At 41.9% G+C, this 24,821-nt stretch overlaps 1 protein-coding gene and 2 non-coding genes across 3 annotated transcripts in view; 2 read left to right on the top strand and 1 right to left on the bottom strand.

The window, feature by feature from the left end:
• Positions 1 to 20,224, top strand: part of LOC118365576 (growth factor receptor-bound protein 2) — a 39,766-nt gene extending 19,542 nt beyond the window's left edge. The window contains exons 3-6 of the mRNA XM_035747903.2: positions 8,027 to 8,124; positions 17,060 to 17,182; positions 17,923 to 18,091; positions 18,422 to 20,224. Of these exons, the coding sequence (XP_035603796.1) occupies positions 8,027 to 8,124; positions 17,060 to 17,182; positions 17,923 to 18,091; positions 18,422 to 18,607 (576 nt within the window). The 3' untranslated portion in view covers positions 18,608 to 20,224. The remainder of the gene's footprint in view (positions 1 to 8,026; positions 8,125 to 17,059; positions 17,183 to 17,922; positions 18,092 to 18,421) is intronic.
• Positions 20,225 to 22,492: 2,268 nt separating this feature from the next.
• trnas-aga (transfer RNA serine (anticodon AGA)) lies at positions 22,493 to 22,574 on the bottom strand. Its single transcript has one exon. It is a non-coding gene; the product is annotated as a tRNA-Ser (tRNA).
• Positions 22,575 to 22,752: 178 nt separating this feature from the next.
• Positions 22,753 to 22,834, top strand: trnas-aga (transfer RNA serine (anticodon AGA)). The gene has a single exon. It is a non-coding gene; the product is annotated as a tRNA-Ser (tRNA).
• Positions 22,835 to 24,821: the final 1,987 nt, after the last annotated feature.

A 24,821-nucleotide genomic window follows, 5' to 3' on the forward strand; every position in this document is an offset into this window, starting at 1 on the left:
CAATAAGTTATTTTGGTTTTGCTTTGTTCTGGTGAATGTACAAAGTTTGCATATTGTCTTTATTTGGTTAATTATTCATGGGAACCTGAATTCAATTAAATTTTATGACTGTACCTTGAGCTGACATTTATTCTGGACCTTTCCCCAGGAATATTCCAGCAAGGAAGCAGCCCTGTTTAGTTTATTTATTTTCTTTAACCTTTATTTAACCAGGTAAATCATTGAACACATTCTCGTTTAAAATAATGACCTGACCAAGATAGGGCAGTAACCGTGCAGCAAAGCAGACACATGACAAAGCAGACCTTTCTTAAAAGTTCCACGCAGAAACAGAAAAATCAAAATTCATCTTTACAACACATCAGTAAAACACAGGGGACACAACTAGTAGCCACTTACTTGAAAAGCAGTCCCAGGGGTGGATAACTAGCTCATTTAACCTGTTAATGAAACTGGGAATGGAGATTCATTGGTCGAGTTTTAAATCCTGCTGGACTTTATTCCAGTCAGTAGCGGCAGAGTGTTAATGTTTCGGAGTTGGAGCAGGATGTTGGAACAGACAGGGAGATGTAGGAGGACATGGAGAGGAGTTTAGAGGGGGGGCTTTGCCAGCAAGGGTTTTGTAAATTATGGTGAACCTATGAATTTGTTGTCTGCTTTTGAGGGATGGTTGGCCAAACTGCTCATAGAGGGAAGAGTGGTGGGTGCGGTAGTGGGCTCCAGTGGAAAATCTGATGACTGAGCAGAACAGAGTATTCAGTTTTGAGAGCAGGGTTTTGGGGGCGTTGCGGTAGTGTCACCATAGTCCAACAGAGGGAGGACACCGGACATTTTCGGAGCGGGTAAAGCAGGACTTGTTACGGTCTGGATTAGATTTTGCGGTTATTGAAATGGGTGCTGAAGTTGAGTTATTTATCAAGCCAGGTGCCCAGGTATTTGTAATGCGGTACTTGTTCAGTGGAGGTGTTGTTGACAATGAGGGTGTGTTCGGCTGGAGACTGAGTTTTTTTTTGCTTGGCAAGGTCATGTACTTGGTTTTGGTTGGGTTGAGAAGTAGTTTGAGGTCTGTTTAGAATGCAAGGTTGAGAAGCAGGCATTTTCTCTGTGCTTTCTCTGTTCTCAGGTGAAGTTTAGAATGCAAGCTTCACCTGAGAACAGAGAAAATATCTGCTTCTCAATCTGTGGCGCCTGAATTTATCACAATTTTTAAAATGTTTATGAAACTACTGCAATCTCTTCTGACTGTCCTCTGATATCTCCACTTGAGACCTCAGACTCACTCGGATGCGGCTGTTAGGTGCTGATCAAGTGTCAGAGTTGTACAGAGGTGGGGCTGTGTTTTGTTTGCCTCTACAAACCACCTCTCACTTAGAGCAGTTGCAGTGACCACACCGGCGGTCACGAGTCATGAAGGCAGTCAAATTCCACGTGACCGTTTAGACACAGTAATTAGACTTCTCCAAGCGCTGATGCTGCTGATGGTCATTAGTAGCCTACCAAACTTGCTGACTGCCTCTGCCTAGTACTCAGCACTCTGACATCAATGCAAATGTAATCGAATATCGAATCAAACACTTAATTAGAGCCCATTAGCTTATGGTGCGCAGCATTTCTATAGGCTATGCAATTGCGTGAGAAAACATAGTGCTGGCCTCTATTAAAAAGAGGGATATCCCTTCAGCTTTCTAAAGGCTAGGCCTACTATATTTATTTCTCAACTTTCATTATATTAAGCACATTGCTTGTCTTTACAACAGGAGTATAGCTTACTAGGCTGGCATGAAAATGAACCACAGGAAAGTGCATAGATTACATGTATATTTTTCCCATGCCCCTGTTTTGAGACAAGTGCATGATAATGGTCCATTCTAAATAAATAAAAATCTCACACATATATTATTTCGTATATGTAAAGATGAGATTAAATCAAGAATAGTCTGATGGATGACAATATTAGCCTATCACTTGTGAATGATATACTATCACTTGTGAATGATGCCCAGTGTAAGGCAAGAAACCATGCCTTTTTTTGCGACCTTTTTCAAATCATAGTCTCACACCTCATGTAGCCTAGCCCATAGGCCTATATGTTTTGATAAGGTTTGTATCGCTAAAGTGGCAAAATAACTTCTTAAAATGAAGCACATTAATGTGCTTTACAAGGGGTGGAGAGCCTAACTGGCATACATACTGTACGCAGTGCGTGAGTTTCAAGTTTGGGCAAGTGCTTTTGCTGTTCGTTAGGCCTACTCATCTTATTGGCTTACAAAAAGTAAATGTGGACAGTTCTTCCAATATCTTACATTTGTTCCTCGGGGCCTCCCGAGTGGCGCAGTGGTCTAAGGCACTGCATCACAGTGTTGCTGTGCCACTAGAGATTCTGGGTTTGAGTCCAGGCTCTGACGCAGCCGGCCGCGACCGGGAGACCCATGGGGCGGCGCACAATTTGGTCCAACGTCGTCCGGGTTAGGGGAGGGTTTGACCAGCAGGGATGTCCCATCGCGCACCTGCAACTCCTGTGGCGGGCTGAGCATAGTGCACGCTGACACGGTCACCAGGTGTACGGTGTTTCCTCCGACACATTGGTGTGGCTGGCTTCCGGGTTAAGTAGGCATTGTGTCAAGAAGCAGTGCGGCTTTGTTGGGTTGTGTTTCGAAGGACGCATGGCTCTCGACCTTCGCCTCTCCCGAGTTTGTATGGGAGTTGCAGCGATGAGACAAGACTGTAACTACCAATTGGATACCACGAAAATGGGGAGAAAAAGGGGTAAAAAAAAATATAAATATGCTCCTCGGAGGACCTGCGCAATTGCGTCCCCAGTATTGTCTGTCTTCACTTGTAGCCTGTGAGGAAAGACCCAATCATGTGATGGAGAGCCATATGAGTGAGAGATGCTTCGGAGCATGCCGCACTCTGGGAGAAGGGCACAACAGCAGCAAAGGGCATGGAATTTTTTAGGGTGCATTACGGCCACACAAAGGGGGTGCTGTTGTGAAATTTGAGGCATTATCAAGTGCTTGTCAAATTGTGAATGAGAGACTGATTAAGTGTGTACAGGCTGCACACAAAAAACTAAGCAGAGCTCATGTCTTTTTAGCTACTTTTTTCATCATTAGTCCCATCGTGTAGCTTTACAATATATAAAATATCTAAATATATAGCCCAAAATTTTACAAACTAAAGTTACATAACTCTAAATTAAGCATGTAGGAGGACTTATTTCTTGGTTAACCTATCAACACAGAATAGCTGCATGTGCGCACTCCCTCAAATAATTTGGAGAAAATATCCTTACTATTTTATTCAGATATTTTTCAAATGTATTCTTCATACTATAAAACAATGGCACAGAATTCTAAGCTAATATTGTTTGCTAAATGAACTATTGTAGCCCACAGCCATTTGGCATAGCCAGATTAGGACCTAACATAAGGACAACTCAGAGTATGCTATTCTGTTCTTCTGAAATAGTCTATTTTCTTCATATCATGTTTCTTTAGACCTGTCTAAAAAATGATGGATTTATTGTGAATGTGTAGGCTATATTACATGGATTTATTAGACTTGTTAACATGTAGATGTTTCAAAGGTCTGCATCAGTGGCTTGTAGGCTATGTGTGGAAGCCAGGAGATGGTAAATGTGTTTGTTAATTAACGGTCAATTACCGTGAGACGGACAGTTATTTGCTTGACAATCACCGGCTGGCACAATTTCGTGACCGCCACAGCCCTACTCTCACTTTTACTTGACTCTTGTAACCACTTCTAGATCATCAGGCAGGGTAAAGTGGCCCATGTAGCTCTTTCACACCATCACACACACACATCATGAGCTTCAGTCACTCACACCATTAGATCACACTTTTACCAGGACCCCTAAGGCACTGGTAGTCCACAGATTTAAAATGATGCTGTGCGTGAATCAGTAGTGAGTGTTTAGATATGTGTTAACAGGCCTTGCATTTCCCGGCGGCATCGTCCGACATGTATGGCCATAATTCCCCTAAAATAATCCATGCCTTGCGGCCAAAGTGCTGAATATAATTCTAATTCCCTTCTCCTGGCTGCCAATCACCGTGCTCTGAAGCACCTCTCACTCACATAGCTCTCTCAGATATCTCAATTCTTATTATTAAATGCCCGACACACGATCTGGTCCTTCTCACAGGTGTCATAGCTCCGAAGTAGGCTGCAGTGAATTACATTTTATTTTCGTGTCAAATCGCTATTTACCAACCCGTCCCTTATGTGATTAATTGACACATAAACAAATATTACAATTATTCACTGTGATAATTCAGTGATAATTCTTCTTCCGGTGTTCTTTGCAGTGCACATCGCACTGAAACAAATTACGATAAACAATACATAATAGTAAATAAGGTTAAAGGTCCAAACAATAATTATATCCCGAGAGCTGTAAAAAAAAATATATACATGCATATACAAGTGAAGACCGACACATCGTGGTTGCAACAACGCGCATCCTTATGGAATTCCGAGGTGCTTATTTAGATGTTAGAACTGTCCACATTTACTTTTCGTCAGCCAACAAGATGAGTAACGAACAGCAAAATCACTAGCCTTGTCAATCTACTAATCAAATCAAATCAAATGTTATTTGTCACATACACATGGTTAGCAGATGTTAATGCGAGTGTAGCGAAATGCTTGTGCTTCTAGTTCCGACAATGCAGTAATAACCAACAAGTAATCTAACTAACAATTCCAAAACTACTGTCTTATACACAGTGTAAGGGGATAAAGAATATGTACATAAAGATATATGAATGAGTGATGGTACAGAGCGGCATAGGCAAGATACAGTAGATGGTATCGAGTACAGTATATACATATGAGATGAGTATGTAAACAAAGTGGCATAGTTAAAGTGGCTAGTGATACATGTATTACATAAAGATGCAGTAGATGATATAGAGCACAATATATACTATCCCCCATAGTACAAAAATGTACACACAGCCAGGGCAACTAAGGAGTGGCTCCTTTAAGAAGCATCTCGAGGTCCTGGAGTGGCCTAGCCAGTCTCCAGACCTGAACCCAATAGAACATCTTTGGAGGGAGCTGAAAGTCCGTATTGCCCAGTGACAGCCCCGAAACCTGAAGGATCTGGAGAAGGTCTGTATGGAGGAGTGGGCCAAAATTCCTGCTGCGGTGTGTGCAAACCTGGTCAAGAACTATAGGAAACGTATGATCTCTGTAATTGCAAACAAAGGTTTCTGTACCAAATATTATGTTCTGCTTTTTTGCCCCACTGTATCTGCACGAGAACATGAGGGAGTGTCTGTGAGCTGTTATGTTTGAGGTAGATAAGTCGTGAACTGTGTAGGTGATGAGACTAAGGTGGAGTGTAGTGTTTGTGTCTGTAATAAGATGTAGAGGAAGTGAGATCACCTGGAGTTCAGAGTTCCAGACCGCATGTCTGCCACGTCTACACATGTGCAATCAGTCACTCCCAGAGGCTGCCTGCCTGCATTGCTCCACCAATTGTAAGACCACACACACACACACACACACTGCCACAGGCATACTCTTTCATCACTGTGCCTGTCTACCCCTGTGCTCCTCACAACCTGTTCACATTCACTCACATTATCATAGTGCCACAGGCATGGACTCCTCTCTCCTTCCCCCCTCTGTAATGTTGTCTCTTGTGCCGTAGTGGCTGTGGTTCCACAGTGACAGCTGGTGTGCTGCAGGCTAGCTGGAGCAGAGAGGTCAGAGAGCACTGAGGCCAGTGACCAGCTGGGGGGGGAATTGCCAGACCCGATCATCGGGGCTTTGAGAAGTAGGAGGGTGTGGTGGAAAGAGTGTATAGGCCTAATGTCAATCTCACCACTGACACTGATGGCCTGGGATGCCTTCACATAGTCTCTTACGTGACTCCTGTTTCAGTTGTCTCCTGCTTGGCTCTTTCCACTAAGCCATGGGGTTTTTTTACCACCAGGGGGGCTGGTTGCATGCGTGGGCTTCAGATCAACACTACACACCGAAGTAGAAGGAGCCTAAGCTCTTCTGAAAAACTTGACTCTTACAGGATGGGGCGGGATTAAAAGACACTGAAAGGTGAAGCATATCTGTAGTTTCTGGTTAGATAAGAGTTATGACGGTTAGATGTTGTGACATGAGTAGGTCCTTCCTCTCTACAACTAGCTGCAGCTTTTCTTTTGTGAACAATGTCAAATAATACCTGATAGAAATACAACATGTCTAGCTGCATTTACATTGTTGTGTATGCATTATGAAGATGTTTCCCAACCGCTGTGTTGAAGCATAGATCAGTACTCTGTGGTCAGAAGCCCTCTGTACTACTGCACTACTCATTGTACAGCACAGCCTGAACTGTGCTGTACCAGTCTGCCTTTCCCTCTAGGGGAACTACACGCCTACTGTGTAAATTACTGTATGTCTGTGTGAGAAAAGGGAGAAATCAATCTCACCTAGAGCAACCCTCTTATCTGATAGTTGGAAGATCATTTTATAGCTCTGGATCAGAGCCTGTATTGTGTTTGAGGGGGGCTTAAGAAGCCATCTTGTTGCTGGATGTGGTTGAGGTGCTGAGTGCCTGAAGGTTGTTGTCTATCTGTAGCCCCTCTTCTCACAGGTCCTCCAGGCCAATTCACACACTCTGATGTGGTCTGTGTGACCAAGTTATGTGAACCCGCAGACACTAAACACTAGACCACTATCTGCGAAGGATTCGGGTGCTTTAGTTGAGTTACTCAGTTTATCATCACTGCCTCACCTGTCAGCCATCTATGTAAATCAAAAAGAGTTTGATTCTGCACGCAATGCAACCTCCCCTTGGGTTTTTCAGGTTAGGTTTAAAGATAGATGCAATATGCAGAAATCACTCCAGCTTTTCCTGGATGCTAAAATTCTGATAGTTTGCCTAATTTCAGGTTTTGTGACAAAACAAGCAAGTATAGTGTAGATTGTCATTGTACCATCTAAACTGCTGTGAAGTATCTTTTCCATAACCAAAAATATTGTTTTGTCAGCTGTTTGAAGTTGGTGTACAAAACCGAACGTAAAAGATCCAAAAAACTAAACTTAAGCACGGGATGCTTAGAAATAACGCATATAGAACAGATCTACTGCTTCTTAGACTTGCTTTCAATGTAAAGGACCGATCTATAACACACATTTCAATGTGAATTTGGTCAGGTCGTCCAAAAAGCCTTGCAGGCTTTAAGAACCCTCTAGTGTGACAGTGGTGGCACACCCACTGTGCCTCATTTTCCTTTCTATCTCTCTCTCTCTCCCAGTGCTCTGTGCACAGGAAGGATGTTGCACACACTAGTTCCTCAACACTTTTTTTGCAGACAAAAAGATGTAGGCCTAGTTCCTCCCTTGATCACACATTGTCAAGTATGGTTTAAAGGTGTTTCAACACCTAACAGAGGCCATGAAGTGTGTCCCAACACTGAAGCCTGTGGTCAGCATATCACATTGAAATACCTGTGTATTCTAGACTAGATCTAGTATGACTCCTATTGCTTCTGAAATGGAAAGGCTGTACTGAAGCCAGAAGGTCTGATATTTGTGTGTTCAGACAGATGGAGGTTGGAATATATTTGTTTTGAGTGGGACGTGTCAATATATTACTGTGAGTCAGAACCCTGGTGAGAATTGATGACCACAGTATCTTACATCTGACTATGAGTGTTCAAGCCAGAGGCTCTTTACATGACTAACTGCACCAATGTACAGGTGCATGTCTTTCAACAACAACAGCCACACACACACCCAAACTTTGCACCAGTGCCCACAGACCTGCAAAATGTCTCTCAGACAAGAGTGCTCCCACAGCTGGCCTGTTGTCATGGAGGCTGGCTTGCTTGGTAAATGAGTGTACTCACAACAGACAAACGTGTCTGACTGTCGTTTATGGCTGTGCCCCATTTTAGTGGATACAAAACCGTTTCAGCCCCCCTTCCCAGTGACCTGAGAAGTACTCTGTTTACTAGATGTGATATATTGTTAACTCTCTTCCCTTCTCTAGGTATTAAATGAAGAGTGTGACCAGAACTGGTACAAAGCAGAATTGAATGGGAAAGACGGCTTCATCCCCAAGAACTACATAGAGATGAAAGCACATCTGTAAGTATGAACCACCTGGCCCAGACTCCTAATATGACTCAGGAGGACTCACCTCTCCAGCTTATTGTTGCTGACTCGGGGTATGGGCAAACAGGACTCATCATGACTGCCAGGTCACGCTGGGCCACAGCTTCAATGTATCACATTGATTTGGCACTATGAAACAACTGTCTGAATTGAACAGAACAGTCCCGTCAACTCCTAGTACTGTGCTGAAATAGCCAGTACCACCGCAGTGGAATCTTCTCCCTGTGTGTTCATTGAAGCACTGTGATGATTCTTAGAGGATATTACCTCTGGTGCACACCGTGCCAGATTAGCGCTCTCTGTATTAGTGTGCTCAGGGCCTCTTAGACTTCATTTAATATTGACCCATTATGTCATTGTCCCCGGGATTCTATCCGGTGGGATTTTGGAGTATGGAGGTTGCTGGGTCTGTCTGTCTGTCTCTGTCCGAAGGAGCTATGCCATTCCTAGGCTTTGTCTGTCTCTGTACAGTGAATGCAGATATATATAGTGCAGGTATAAGCTGTTAGCAACTGCGCCAGGGCCAATTTATTGATGATTAATGCCTGGACTTGGATAGTGAGAAATGGCTGATCCATAGTTTGTGTTAATGAGCAGAGAGAAAGCAGAGCTCAGGTCAGCTGGTGTGGGCAGAGTGTGAGTTGTGAGTAAAAGGTGTGGCTGTGATCATGAGGAAGAGATGGCCTGCAGAAACAAGTTATCTCGGGTCTGGTCCCTACCCTCAGTCTGTCTGTGTAATGGAAGCCCAGAGTCTGTCTGTGTAATGGAAGCCCAGAGTCTGTCTGTGTAATGGAAGCCCAGAGTGTAGCCTTAGTGTAGGGGACAGTTGTGAATTCAAATCAAATGTTATTTGTCACATACACATGGTTAGCAGATGTTAATGCGAGTGTAGCGAAATGCTTGTGCTTCTAGTTCCGACAATGCAGTAATAACCAACAAGTAATCTAACTAACAATTCCAAAACTACTGTCTTATACACAGTGTAAGGGGATAAAGAATATGTACATAAGGATATATGAATGAGTGATGGTACAGAGCAGCATAGGCAAGATACAGTAGATGGTATTGAGTACAGTATATACATATGAGATGAGTATGTAAACAAAGTGGCATAGTTAAAGTGGCTAGTGATACATGTATTACATAAGGATGCAGTCGATGATATAGAGTACAGTATATACGTATGCATATGAGATGAATAATGTAGGGTAAGTAACATTATATAAGGTAGCATTGTTTAAAGTGGCTAGTGATATATTTACATCATTTCCCATCAATTCCCATTATTAAAGTGGCTGGAGTTGAGTCAGTGTCAGTGTGTTGGCAGCAGCCACTCAATGTTAGTGGTGGCTGTTTAACAGTCTGATGGCCTTGAGATAGAAGCTGTTTTTCAGTCTCTCGGTCCCAGCTTTGAATTGATCCCATGCCAGTAGTAGTGGGGCAGGAGTTTGCCCTTTGTCCCTCTATAGACGAGCTGTGACGTGGCAGCAAGTACAAGTACACACACCAACTAGCCTGCCTTATTTTGGGTACAGTACAGTACATACAGTACAGTACATGGGTAGTTGACGTGACAGACCTTTTCTATCCATAGTAGCAAACACATTCATTTAACTGGTTAAAATTGTGACATCCCATGACTAAAAGCTTTCTTTCTTAGCTTGGATCATGAGTAATTTCATGCAGTGTGTCATTTGTTTTCTTACAATTTTGAATCAAATGTGGTAATTGTCCAATGGTGGGACTGGTGTTTGTTAATTAATGAACAAATGAATACAATTCCCTTCACCTACTCTTGTTCTTATGACACAGAAGTGTGTTTCAAGAAATAGCAGTCCCCAAGTCCATCCATTATATTCCCAAATAGTTCTGCTTGCTTTTGGGGACAACATGTAATCAATGTCCACATGGTGTGACCCAATTCTATGATAAAACAACGAGCCAGCATTCGGGCACCATTGCGCTGGGGTTCTTTTGCAATGATGAAGTACAGAATATATATATATATATATTTTTTAACTTTTCTGCCATTGGCATCAGGGCCTACTTTTTGTCCCACCAGCCACTCACTGGTGCAGGTAGATGGAAAAAAATGTACGAGCCACCTGGCAAAATATTTTTTCACCATAATTATATAAAAAACACAAAACAACGGATGACCATGCTTTGTAATGTTTCTATAACAAGAAATGTATTAGAAGTAATGTGGTGTATATTGCTCAATTTCATTACATTTTTTGGACCTGAGTCTTTTAACCAAAATGCTCACCTGCCCCTTTAACCCATTTAAACCCACATTTTTCCCAGACATGAAAATATCAAAATCTTGTGTCATTAGTAGCCCTTTCAAATAATCAATCATGATTTTATTTGGAAACGTAGGTGAAACGGTGTGTTTTTATGGTTGGTCACAATTGTGACCGGTGGGATAATGTATACTGAATTAACATCTCCAATGCAGTCATAACATTTTCTTTATCCCAGCCCAGTTATTAACACATTTAAAACTCTGTCACTGGCAGTCCCCAGCATTGCCACTAGAATGCCCAAACATGTTCTAGTGTGACTATTTTACATCAATGTATTTCAACATTGTAACATTGTTGCTTTAGTGCAACATGTATTGAAACATTAATATTGTAACATTTGAACTTGTTCTTTAGTGCAATATTCATTGTAACATCGTCATTGTGACATTTTAGTGCAACATTCACGTTATAGCAGTCATTATTCACATTGAACATAAAGGTAACATTTAGGATAGAGGTAGCCTGTAGAACATGTATTCAAGTAGAGGCCTACACTGGACAAAATAAAAACATATATATTATACACATACATATATATCATAGAGGTAGGCTTCAGAACCAGGTGCACGATTAGTTTGTGCATCACTATTTTGAACTATGATCAGTCAGACCTACTGGCATACAGTCTGTCTTGAATCAATTGATCCTCTTTTCCAAAAACATTTCAGTCATTTTGATTGTCTTTTTCCCTTTTTCGTCAACTTTTCTTTTCTTCCTAGAGTCCGTTGTACTGCTTCTCCTCACCCTTTGACTTTTCTTTTCTTCCTAGAGTCCGTTGTACTGCTTCTCCTCACCCTTTGACTTTTCTTTTCTTCCTAGAGTCCGTTGTACTGCTTCTCCTCACCCTTTGACTTGTCTTTTCTTCTAGAGTATGTTGTAGCTTCTCCTCACCCTTTTACTTGTCTTTTCTTCTTAGAGTTGTACTGCTTCTCCTCACCCTTTGACTTGTCTTTTCTTCCTAGAGTCCGTTGTACTGCTTCTCCTCACCCTTTGACTTGTCTTTTCTTCTTAGAGTCCGTTGTACTGCTTCTCCTCACCCTTTGACTTGTCTTTTCTTCCTAGAGTCCGTTGTACTGCTTCTCCTCACCCTTTGACTTGTCTTTTCTTCCTAGAGTCCGTTGTACTGCTTCTCCTCACCCTTTGACTTTTCTTTTCTTCCTAGAGTCAGTTGTACTGCTTCTCCTCACCCCTTGACTTTTCTTTTCTTCCTAGAGTCCGTTGTACTGCTTCTCCTCACCCTTTGACTTTTCTTTTCTTCCTAGAGTCCGTTGTACTGCTTCTCCTCACCCCTTGACTTTTCTTTTCTTCCTAGAGTCCGTTGTACTGCTTCTCCTCACCCTTTGACTTTTCTTTTCTTCCTAGAGTCCGTTGTACTGCTTCTCCTCACCCTTTGACTTGTCTTTTCTTCCTAGAGTCCGTTGTACTGCTTCTCCTCACCCTTTATTGACTTTTCTATTTTTCTTTTGTTTTTTTCAGCCCTTTTTCATTCGCTCTTATCTCCTTTTCTACTGTCTGTGGTATATCTTGAAGCTCTCAATGTGCAGTGGCACTTTGCATTTCTCACATGCATAGGTAGTGCTTTCGTCACAATGACGACATCTATGGAACCGGTGCATCGTGTTGATTGGCCAGTGAGAAGCTTTGTCATATCTTGCCTGATCTTCAATAGTAGCAGCCAGTAGAGATATCCTTCCGTGGCTCAGTGGTTTCGTGCCAAACTTTTGCATATGAGACTGTGCCACTATCAATGAGAAGGTGACCAGGTTGATGGTCCCTCCCATAACATCTCTGTAAAATAAATGGCTATTTACGAGTGCACTGTTGAGAGACTATGCAAAGATGGGCCACCACCACTTCTTAGTCCTGATGGAGATAAGGTATCTTGAAACCTGTAGGTTGTGAAGTTCATCACCACAAATGCGCTCATTGTATCGGTTGATGCATTTTGGTTGTGGGACTTTGTCAAATGGCACATCGCTCCTTGTTCCATCTCTTGACAGAGGTCTCATTGTATTTCTCCTCCATGTTTGTTTCCACTGTGACAATGTTATTGTCTTTCTAACGGACCAGCAACTTGTCTCCTTGGGTCAGAACCTCAGAGGTTCCACGGGGTAACTTCATGAAGTCCTTCTATGGCATGAATGGGACATCAGACAATTTTGCCTCATCGTTCCAGAACTCCCGTATCCTCTTTGTCATTTCATCGAGAGGTGCAAGCGAAGTGAAGAGGTTGTCATTAAGGAACTTGCAACCTTGAGGCAGCTGAGATTGCTCTGCAACACCAAGAACGACACTGGGTCTATGACCCAACCCAGTCTCAGGGAGGAGAGTGTTGCGTGGTGAAGGGTAGGTCATCATCACTGATAATGTTATTCCTGTCATGATCTGTTTGCATAGGTTCAGCATATACATTCAACAGCCTGGCTGGCAAATGATCTGTCTCCCCCTCATAGTCCATATCTGACCCATCGCTATCACAATCACTGAGGGATAACTGCAGCGTTGCACGCCTTGTCTGGGCGGTCACCAAAGTCCTACATATCCAGAACTTGACTCAAAGTAAAACTAAAAGAAAGAACAGAGTAGAAAGTTAGGTAGAACAAGAAATATGTATGTGTATACCTAGATGCACTCTGTTATCTCACCGGTCACTATTGTTGCCGTCAACATGTTTACTCATTCTATGACCACACTGAACAAAGTTAAGTAATTGCAAAAGCATATATCAATACTAGACACCTTTAAAGATGTGTACTAAAAATCTTTGTCCTATCTTAATGTTAACATACTTTACTATCCTTTTGTTTGGGAGCTTTGATGCAACAGTCAACTTCTCGTGGTGCAACCAGGAAGTAAACAGCTCTGGTCATGTGACAATTTACACGAAACATGTGACACTGCACATATTTCATTGAGACCCTTTATTATTTCAATATTTGATGGAAATGTATTGATACATCATTCATTAAAATTGTCAGAGGCTTATAACGTTTTTTACGGTCACTATTGTGACTAATGGGATTAAATCGGTTAAGGGAGGTAGGTTACCGTGGTAACGGGGCTACTCAAGTCTTGTCATGTGTGTCTGTGAGAGATTTGTGATTTGATTAGGGTTTGCTATCAGTTGAAGCAGCAGACTTAAACTAACGTCGAAAAAAATGTATATAGCCAAGCAAGACGAGGACAAAGTCTCACTTTGTAGACTTTCAAGTAAATTAGACCGATTTATGTCTGTGCGCAGTGGCTTCAGCGCTTCACTCAGTGCGCACAGCTCTGCTGGCAGTCAGTGTTGCTGCGCGAGGTGGAATATATATGATTCGTATCTTGTACTGAAATGTGTTTTTCAGTACATCAAATGTGAATCATCTTTCAGATAATTAATTGAAAGTTGTGTGTGTTATGGTCTTTGTTGCATGGCTTCTTATCCACAGAGGGCCAGTGTGGGTTCAGGTTTGTGTTCTAACCAAGCAATAACATACATGATTCAACTAATCATGTCTTGATTGAAGTCTATGATTAGTTGAATCGGGTGTGTACTGGTCGGCAAGAACCAAAAACGAAGTCCATTGATATCTGTGGATACGACATCCCCCTGTTATGAGTGCTACTTTCATGATGAATAATAATGATCAGTTTATTTTTATACATTTGGGGGAGATTATATTAATCTTATAAAAATGTATTATTTAAGAGGTGGGCTTATTTGGAACATCCATGGGCTTGAAGGGTAAACTCTGTACCCTCTGTAGCCATAAAGCTTAGTCTGGACTTTTCACACATTCTATCAAATATTTTTGTTTTCTTAAAACGTGTAAGTAAAGTTATCAACCTTCATTTGAGAGGTCTTTCGTTTTAAATTAAGAGAAATTGAATAATTAGAGCAGTATGTTAGAAATGTCTAAACTCATACTGAACACCCCACCTTACTGACAAATTCTCTAAAATGACTTTTGGGGGGGGATTACGTTCTCTGGCAACAGCTCTGTTGGACATTCCTGCAGTCCGCTTGCCAATTGCACGATCCCTTAACTTGAGACATCTGTGGCATTGTGTTGTGTGACTAAACTGCACATTTTAGAGTGACCAATTATTGTCCCCAGCACAAGGTGCACCTGTGTAATGAATGTTTAATCGGCTTCTTGATATGTCACACCTGTCAGGTGGATGGATTATCTTGGCAAAGTAGAAATGCTCACTAACAGGGATGTAAACAAATTTGCGCACAACATTTGAGAGAAATACACTTTTTGTGCATTTGGAATATTTCTGGGATATTTTATTTCAGCTCAGTAGGACCAACACTTTACATGTTGTGTTTGATTTTGTTCAGTTATTTTTTGATGGTAAAATTACCCTATTTGTGCAGTATCCTTTTGCAACCACGCCAGGTTTTCAATCCCTGCAGGTGACCATTGCTCCGGTGGCATTTGTGTCTCTCTGCCACTTGGGAAAGCCTGGTTCTTTAACATGACCTTAGTGATATTGGGGACTGGCTGTGGTGCTCCCACTATTGGTTATCACTCTCTGCATTAGACCATCCATTCCCTTGATCTGTCTTTGTCTATCCCACCAATTACTCCTGTCCAATTGGCATACGTGATCCACCTTGGGTTGGCACCTCCTTTGGAGATTGTTCACCCTGCCTCCAATATATTTACCCACCAGTGTCAGAGACACGTTGTATTTCTCAAACTCCATTTTGCGATATACTCCAAAAACCCTCCAACAGAACACCTCTCAAGTGGTGTTTTGGGCTCCCACGGGTTCGGTTGTCTGGTTCGTTTGGGTGTCCTCCATCACTGGATAACTGTGCCCCTGCACCTCGCTGCACGTGGGGGGTCACCCTGAGTGATCCTGCCAGTAGCATATTCCTCTCAAAGATTAAGACATGCAAGGCTTAGTACACACGGCCGGTACAGTGAAACTGCCAATGGCTCATTTAAATCAGTTATTTTGCTCGCGCCAACGTTACTTGGATGACATGCCAACGAGTGCTGACCGTTGGGGATGTGTGTATTTATCAGACCTAAAATCCATGCGGGTACTCTAAGGCTTTTAGTGACTCTCTAATCTCGACCGGTGGTGTGCCATTCGTGGCGCTGACATCTAATTTGATTGTGTGCCCTGTCAATTTCCGATGGTACTTTCTGTGCATACCATGGTGATCATGGGTAACGGGGAATCAGGGTTAGATTCCGGCGCGGAGTTAATGAAATGGCTTCCACATCCAAGGAAGGCAACAGGCTCACAAATTACCCAATCGGACGGCCTGTTGTGTATTGTCCATCAGTGGGACATCATGTTCTATGGGGTTACACCAATAAACAATGGGTTTTATTGAACAAAATGTAAAATAATTGTTGAAGCAGGTAACATTATCATAATACACAAGTAAAGTATTTAAAAACAAAGGAACTGATAATTAGTCAATCATTTTCTTGTCTATTTGAGAATCATTAAATCGTTATATTAGTATTACTTATGTCACAGAGGACAAATTCAAGGCACTAATGCATGAAATGTTTCATTAAGTTGGATACATATTTAAAATAAAAAGTGGCCACAGAACATTTTGAAATGTTTAAATATACTTTTTTGCAACTATCTTTTTTTACTTTCATTTTTGAATAAATAATTTGTTCACTTTTGTTTTGGCTATATGGCAACTACCCACATGCAGTACAGTAGCTTCAGCCAACGCTAGATGTTAATATGCCTCTGCATTTCGTCTCTTGGTATGTATTCACAGACCAGACCATGAAATATGGAACTTTTGGACCGTCCTTATAGTAGAAGTGGTGTAAATAATAACACATTTGTGAGCCTGCTCAATTGAGTCAAAATAGCTTTAGTTTGCTTTTCCATAGTGGCATTTATATCTCTGTGTGTGTGTGTGTGTGTGTGTGTGTGTGTGTGTGTGTGTGTGTGTGTGTGTGTGTGTGTGTGTGTGTGTGTGTGTGTGTGTGTGTGTGTGTGTGTGTGTGTGTGTGTGTGTGACGCAACCAGTCTGACTCCAAATGGACTGGCTGCTCTTTCCGTGCCTGCTTTAAATTGCTCTGCCGGCACCTTTATCAGACAGGGAACTGTAGGCGGGGGCAGCCGATAGAGGGCACAAATGCAAAGAGGATTAGGTCTTGGTCATTTTATTATTGATTTTCACTTTCATGCAAAGGAGCCAAGATGTCATCTCTCTGGCTGCTCTGGTTAATAATTAACCGGAGAGAGCGATTTCTCTCGCTCTCTCTTTGCCTCCTGCTGCTACAGCTGCCATTGGCCCAGTCAGGGCTGCTATCACAGACCTTGCTGGGAGTGAGACCGGCTCTGCTTCATCAGCACAGCAGGGAATAACCACTCCTCAACCCCTGTGCCCCCACTGTACACAACGCCCACGGTTCTGGTTCTCCTACCTGCAGTATTAATCGGTTGACTGGGGCAGAGGCTTTATCTGAAATTCTGTATAATCTCTTAGGACTGTAAACAGTGGGAGATGACCATGTGGCGTCCCTGTTCGTGAGGGAGCAGATGTCTGTTTGCTTCATGCTGTCCCGGCTGTGTTCTCTCCCCTGACCCTGTGTGTGTGGTGCTGTCCCTCCCTCCAGGTGGTTCTTTGGCAAGATCCCCCGTGCCAAAGCAGAGGAGATGTTGAACAAACAGAGGCACGACGGGGCCTTCCTCATCCGAGAGAGTGAGAGTGCGCCAGGGGACTTCTCCCTCTCTGTCAAGTAAGTGAACACACACATACACTTTAGATGTTTAGAAGCCCTACTCTACATATGTTGGGGCGAGGGACTGCTCTGCACCGTACAATGTATTGGATAACAGACACAAACATCTGCTATGTTTCTCTTCTTTCTCTTCCTGTGTTTAAATACAGCACTAGCACTTTATTTTTTATCCGGTGTCCTGTGCTGCCCCCTGGTGTCTATGAACATTAACTCCAGCTCACTCAGTCATTTTACAGCAGGATTTCAGCTCTCTCTTTCCAGCTTGCATAATACTGACGCAAACTCTTTGATTTCCCCATGTCTGTTTCCACTCTGCTTTACTTAAAAAGGCTCAATTCAGCAGCCCTCACTGTCATGGTGCTGTAGTGTCTGTCTATGTAAATTAGATAGTGATCACTTTAATTATCTTGAATTGTCTATGTGACTCCAGCTGTCTATTGCCCTCTGAGTACAGAACAAGGAGTTTGTCTTAGTAGAGACTAATCCCCCTGATGGCTGTGGAAGAGCCTGGTTTATCTCTGTCTGCAGCATTGCCATCCATGGGGTCATGACCTGTTCACACTGTTATAGAGACAGTCTGTCTTTCTAATGTGTTGCTAAGAGAACATTTCCACATGTATTTCCTTTGGCCGTTGGGATCTCTTTTCTCTGTCCTGTTTCAGCAGTTCTGTGTCTGTTGACTGTCTGCTGCTGGCAAGCTACCCATAGTTCTCTTCCTCTGTCCCCCGTCTCCACAGGTTTGGAAATGACGTTCAGCACTTCAAAGTCCTGCGTGATGGGGCAGGAAAGTACTTCCTGTGGGTGGTGAAGTTCAACTCGCTCAACGAGCTGGTGGACTACCACCGCTCCACCTCTGTATCCCGCAACCAGCAGATCTTCCTGCGTGACATTGAGCAGGTCCCCCAGGTGAGAACACATCCCCCTTAACCTTCATATCTGGCTCTTTACCAGTGTGGCTTTGTAGAAGACTTAATGGTCACAACAAAAAACTAGGTTATTAGTGTAAAATAATAGCTTTGAGGGAGACCGATTGGCCCCAGAGTTGCTGACTCAATCCCTCATCCTGCCGGCCTAACCTTTGGATGTCGTAGCATTGGCTCAGTTCACCAACGAATCACGGTTGGTTCAGAAAACACAATCAGGGAAGAACCGAGGCTTTGTCCTTTTGAAATACTGTGTTAACATGTCTGGGACTCATGGATTTGTTTTGCTCTCTTTCTCTCTCCCTGCCCACAGCATCCCACATATGTACAGGCGCTCTTTGACTTTGACCCCCAGGAGGATGGCGAGCTGGGCTTCCGACGTGGAGACTTCATCCAGGTCCTGGACAACTCTGACCCTAACTGGTGGAAGGGAGGATGCCACGGGCTGACGGGCATGTTCCCCCGCAACTACGTCACACCAGTCAACCGGAACATGTAAACAAACACACAAATATCAACAACCACCCCATATCAAGCCATCAAGAAGACATCAGGAACAGAGAGGGAGAATGCAACAAGGAATGAAAAATGGAGGAGTTCTGTCGACGGCATCACCTTGTCGGTGGCAGCTGAGCAAAGCCAACTTTTAACACTGAGAATGTTCGCCTCCATAGTGAACGCTTCAGTCAGAACTGAACTGTCCTTGAGGAAAAACACAGAGAAACTAAGCATAGTGCACCAAAAGTGAAGATAATGAGAATGATTCTATACCTAGACTCCCACATCTGCTTCTGTCCTCTCCTATACATCTTTACACGCATTTTCTTTTCCTTTTTTGCTGCATGTTTTAATCACCTAAATGAAATACCAATAAATCCTAACGCTGTTTTAAATAAAAAATACATGTACAAATATTTTAAAAAGTGATTGAAAAAAATAAAAATAAAATACTGATGTTATCTGCAGCAAGTTATCAAGTCCAAGATCATTGGCATTGTACATCAGCCCAGGGCTGTATAAATAAATCACCTACAGTATAGAGAGAATCCATTTTTTAAGAATATATATTATATATATTTGTATGTGTTTTACCAGTCATCACAAATTGTATTGTTTTTTTCCATTTGTAAATTATGTTAAAAAATGTTAGTCTGGAATAGACCTAGTAGCTCTGGGATAAGCTGAATTGTCTGTATAATTTTTCCTGAATTATTTGAGGGCTCCTAGATAAAACGGCATGATATTTAAAACATGAAATAATTTCCTAATTTTCTGTTATTTTTAACAAAACCAATCGTGTCAGGAAGCTAATGCCGAGCAGCGAGTAGAGCCATTTTTGCTGCATGAGCTGTTGTATTATGAAACCCTGTAAAAGGCCATCCACCTTTTGAAGCCAATGTATTTATTGCAGCCATTTTACTCTTGGGCCGTGAATGTAGCTGACTGAGTCCATAGACATTGACATGAGGGAAGCAAGGTCGGAGAACTGAACTACACAACTGCAAGGGATTTCCGAGAAGTGCTGAATTAGTAATGGTGTCAATATAAAATTATATAGAGAGATGTATGAAAAATATGCATCAATCACACACGCGCATACATTAACAGTCCCCTCCTTGTTAGACTCACACATAACAAGTAGGTGAGTTGGATAATCACATGATGGCGTGATAAACAGTTTGAGAAAATTGTGTCTTTTATGCTTAAAGTTGAGAGATCATCTTGACCAATGTTGTTTTTCTCTCGTCTGTGGCGTGTCAAGCACTTTTTATGTTAAGCATTCGATTCCTGGTCTGGTGTGTTTTTTTTTTCTGTGTGTGTTTAGTTTAGTTTGTTCTCTCTGGATAGTGCCTTTCTCTCTGGTGTTTCAGTGTCTCCGACCTGCTGCTTTGAGCCCCTTTGTGGGGCCCGTCAATCCTGCAGTGAGAAACCATGTACATAATCCAACCTGTCCCATCAACACCACATCTCCCTCCCTCCCTCCCTGTGCCCTTTCCAACATGGAACTTTTCTTATTTAAGTGTATCTTGCCTTCTCTTCCCTATTGATACTGTTTTTTTGCCTCTTTTTTAATTTAATTTTTAAATAAAAATGCAATTCTACAAATACAAAAAGAGCAACCATGTGGTCTGGTCCATAGATAGTCGCATAGTTATTTTTTCATCTTGTGATTCAACAAACCTTTTGATGGCTAAATTCATCTGTATAGAAATTAGTTGCCCATTACCTGGCTTTGCATCTGACAACCTGTAGGTACTGGGACAAGCAGTGTTCTCCCATGAATCAGACAGGAATCACAAATAAATACCTATATTGACACATCAGACTCCCATGCGTGTCCAATGCCAAGTTCCTGTCCTTTGGGTGCCATGAACAAGCTTCAGTTGAAGAGGAAGCTGATGGCTTGGTCTCTTTAAGCACAGCCTTGGGTCCTTGGTACATACAGGGGTTTGCTGCCCGCTGAAAATGTACACATTGCATTACCCTTGTTCTGTTGGACTGTCTGCTTTTGTGTTCTGTTATTTTTAGCCCTTAAACACTTCCAACCAATTTGGCCACTTTCTGACTATGTTGCGTCACATGCAGGCAGCCTTTCCACTGACGGACACTTAACAAAACAGCAGACTGGGAACATTAAGTTCTCTCCATCCTCAGTCCATGGAATTCATTGTAGTCTGATGATGTCATGTACTGCTAAAGTCCTCAGGTCTGGAGTCGAGAGACATTTAAGTGAGCAGCATGAATATATAACAGCCATATTTGATGACGTTGTCCCGGATAGCCAGGGAACTTCACAAGCATTTACCAAAACCTGTCTTCTCCAAAAATGTGTCAGGGTCTCTATCTCCCATCATTTGAGGATCAATTAAATTATCAATTGTCTGTCATATTTTCCACTAAGGGACTTGCTGGCTTTGATAACATGGAAACCCATTACTTTTTATAAATGTTGATGCAATTCACTGTGTGTTATTGCTTGGTGTTTACATAAATTATTGTTTGTTTGCTAAGATGCAACGTACAGTTTATCTCTCCGCTTAGCTTAGTGTGTGTGCGCGTCAGTTTATCCATTCGGAGGTGTGGGAGTGTGCAGAGAAATACATATTTGTATTCTCCTTCAGACATCTAGAGACATTGACACACACAGTGAAATAACACTGAACTTCCCATGTCATACTTCCTGGGGCCTATTTCATTTGTGGAAATACGTGTTGGGCCTGTGTTTTTGACACCACTGGAGCATCTTTTTTACTGTGTTCAATGTAGGGGTTTGGCAGGCGGAGGGACTGATTGGATGCTCAGGTTAAACTACAGCAGTAATACACTACACAAGCCTCAATTGTAGTATGGAGATTAAATTTAACATGAGGGCCCTCGGCACCAGACATTTTCCAACTCCTGTTCAGAGGATCAAGTCAATAGATTCACATTGCTGTCGCCTCTTGGATTAAAAGTCAAAGGGTAGTGAGTGAGTTAAACACCCACGTGGGAGGCATCCTGTCACTCGCCCTGGGCCACACCAATTCATGATCCACTATTGGAAGGTAGTATTCGAAGGCAAAACTTTCCAGATCTTCCCACTGCTATTCTTTATGCTGTCATCATATTCAAATAGGAATAAAGACACCACTGATGTTCACCCGCTTACTGAACCTCATGCAAATAGTCTGTGAAATGCAAGCATTGGATTCTTTGTACTCCAGTCACCCCCTTACTTATCAGACTGAGATATCTCAATGGTGTACTTTTACACTACCACCATAACACTGTCAAAATGTCTCACTACAACCCAGACTGTCAGATCAAGCATGCCAAAACATGTTTATTCTACAATGCCTTTAATGGGTACACATAGTTGCCAATATGAAAACTAATCTGTTGTACCCACTACATTACATCAAATACAGACGCATTTTAAAATGTCTGGTAAATATGATCATCCTTGTGTGACTGCAATCCCTGCCTGCTGACAGAAATGTTTATTCTTGTATACGTAGTGCATTATCGCCACCTCCTGGCAGCTATCATCATCTGAAATTAATTTGTTTTTTTCATGCCACCATTCGGTTCGACCACGGCATAGCGCTATAATAATGTTAATATTTTACCCGTTTTCAATTTATTAGATATAACAGTATGCATATGTCAATGTTTTCAAAGCTTCTTTTAAAAAATAACGTTAAAATACATTTTGTAAAAGTGCATCACTACGATAATGGGGTGTAGTTTTTGCGTCCTTACATGTACTTTACGAGAATCATTCGAGATGAATTAGTACATGCTGCCTGTTCCTGTATGAACGAACTGCATTTTGTACTAAATTATGACCAGACTACAAGACTGGACTTTATGGCTTTTAGCAAAAACCTACAAAAAAATTAACCGTTGTCGGCAGGATTCGAACCTGCGCGGGAAGATCCCAATGGATTTCTAGTCCATCGCCTTAACCACTCGGCCACGACAACTCGATAAGAGATATTTCAAAAATATGATAAGAGATATTTCAAAAATATGTCTAATCTATATAACAACGTGTAACAAGTTCTTGTTGCAAGTGTTTACAATGAAATGTAGTTTCCGCATAATAATTTCTATCGTGATGTAATTTATTTGATTGTACTGTTTTAAGTGAAGTGTTATGAAGTTGTCGTGGCCGAGTGGTTAAGGCGATGGACTAGAAATCCATTGGGATCTTCCCGCGCAGGTTCGAATCCTGCCGACAACGAAAACTTTTAACATTGGCCGTGACGATGAGGAAATGTCCACTTTTGGAGACATTGTAACACATACATAAAGTAACGTTACGATCAATGATGTATATACATTGTGTTATGATATATAATTGTTATATACATTTCCAGTCAAAAGTGGACACACCTACTAATTCAAGGGTTTTTCAAAACTATGAAATAACACATATGTATACATGTAATAACCAACAAATGTGTTAAACAAATCTAAATATATTTCTTATTTGAGATTATTCAAAATAGCCACCCTTTACCTCCTTGATGACAGCTTTGCACACTCTTGGCGTTCTCTCAACCAGCTTCTTGAGGAATGCTTTTCCAACAATCTTGATGTTCCCACATATGCTGAGCACTTGTTGGCTGCTTTTCCTTCACTCTGCAGTCCAACTCATCTCAAACCATCTCAATTGGGTTGAGGTTGGGTTATAGTGGAGGCCAGGTCATCTGATGCAGCACTCCATCACTCTCCTTATTGGACAAATATCCATTACACAGCTTGGAGGTGTGTTTTGGGTCATTGCCCTGTTGAAAAACAAATGATAGTCCCACTAAGCGCAAACCAGATGGGACGGCGTATCGCTGCAGAATTCTGTGGTAGACATGCTGGTTAAGTGTACCTTGAATGCTAAATAAATCACAGACAGTGTCACCAGCAAAGCACCCCAACACCATCACACCCCCTCCTCAATGCTTCACAGTGGGAACTACACATGTGGAGATCATCCGTTCACATATTCTGAATCTCACAAAGACACGGCGGTTGGAACCAAAAATCTAAAATTTGGACTCATCAGACCAAAGGACAGATTTCCACTGGTGTAATGTCCAATGCTTGTGTTTCTTGGTCCAAGCAAGTTTCTTATTATTATTGGTGTCCTTTAGTAGTGCTGTCTTTGCAACAATTCGACAATGAAGGCCTGATTCGCGTAGTCTCCTCTGAACAGTTGATGCTGAGATATGTCTGTTACTTGAACTCTATGAAGAATGTATTTGGGCTGTAATTTCTGAGGCTGGTAACTCAAATTAACTTATCCTCTGCAGCAGAGGTAAATCTGGGTCTTCCTTTACTGTGGAGGTCCTCCTGAGAGCCAGTTTCATCATAGTGCTTGATGGTTTTTGCGACTGCGTTTGAAGAAACTTTCAAAGTTCTTGACATTTTCCGCATTGACTGACCTTCATGTCTTCAAGTAATGATGGACTGTCATTTCTCTTTGTTTATTTGGACTTGGTCTTCTGTATAGCACCCCTACCTTGTCACAACACAACTCAAACGCATTAAGAAGGAAAGAAATTCCACAAATGATCTTTTAACGAGGCACACCTGTTAACTGAAATACATTCCAGGTGACATTCATAGTTTTGATGTCTTCACTATATTCTACAATGTAGAAAATAGTAAAATAAAGAAAATCCCTTGAATTAGTAGGTGTGTCCAAACTGCTGACTGGTACTGTACATCATTGGTTACTACTATAAGCTTATCACACAGTCATGTTATGATGGAGATAAGTCTATGATTGGATACATTGCAACACCAACAAGCCATCTTGTGATATACAGTATGATATCTACTGATTGGTCAGTGCTATCCGGTATCTTTGGGACATTCCTACATTAAACCCTAAACTTAATCACATATGATTAATTACTCTATCCTTAACCATAGCCCTTACTTAACCCGAAACAACGTCAATGGTGTTTGGCGACGTCCAAATGATCCCGTATAGCACGGACCGATACCTCTTCTGATGATGTGATTGTAGTAATTGTGGTGGAAGATAAGATTGATCATCACCCCTTTTAAATTAAACATTAACAGATGTATTGTCAGACCTTTTGTATTTACCTATGCATACCCTGGCAGAAAACATGTAAAAAAAATAACTTCACCTCTATGACTCTAGGACTAAAATCATGAAGGGGTATGAAAAAGGAAGGAGTATGCTTGAATTGGCTAAATAA

The sequence above is a fragment of the Oncorhynchus keta genome, chromosome 32 (assembly GCF_023373465.1).
Source record: "Oncorhynchus keta strain PuntledgeMale-10-30-2019 chromosome 32, Oket_V2, whole genome shotgun sequence".
Classification (NCBI taxonomy): Eukaryota; Metazoa; Chordata; class Actinopteri; order Salmoniformes; family Salmonidae; genus Oncorhynchus; species Oncorhynchus keta.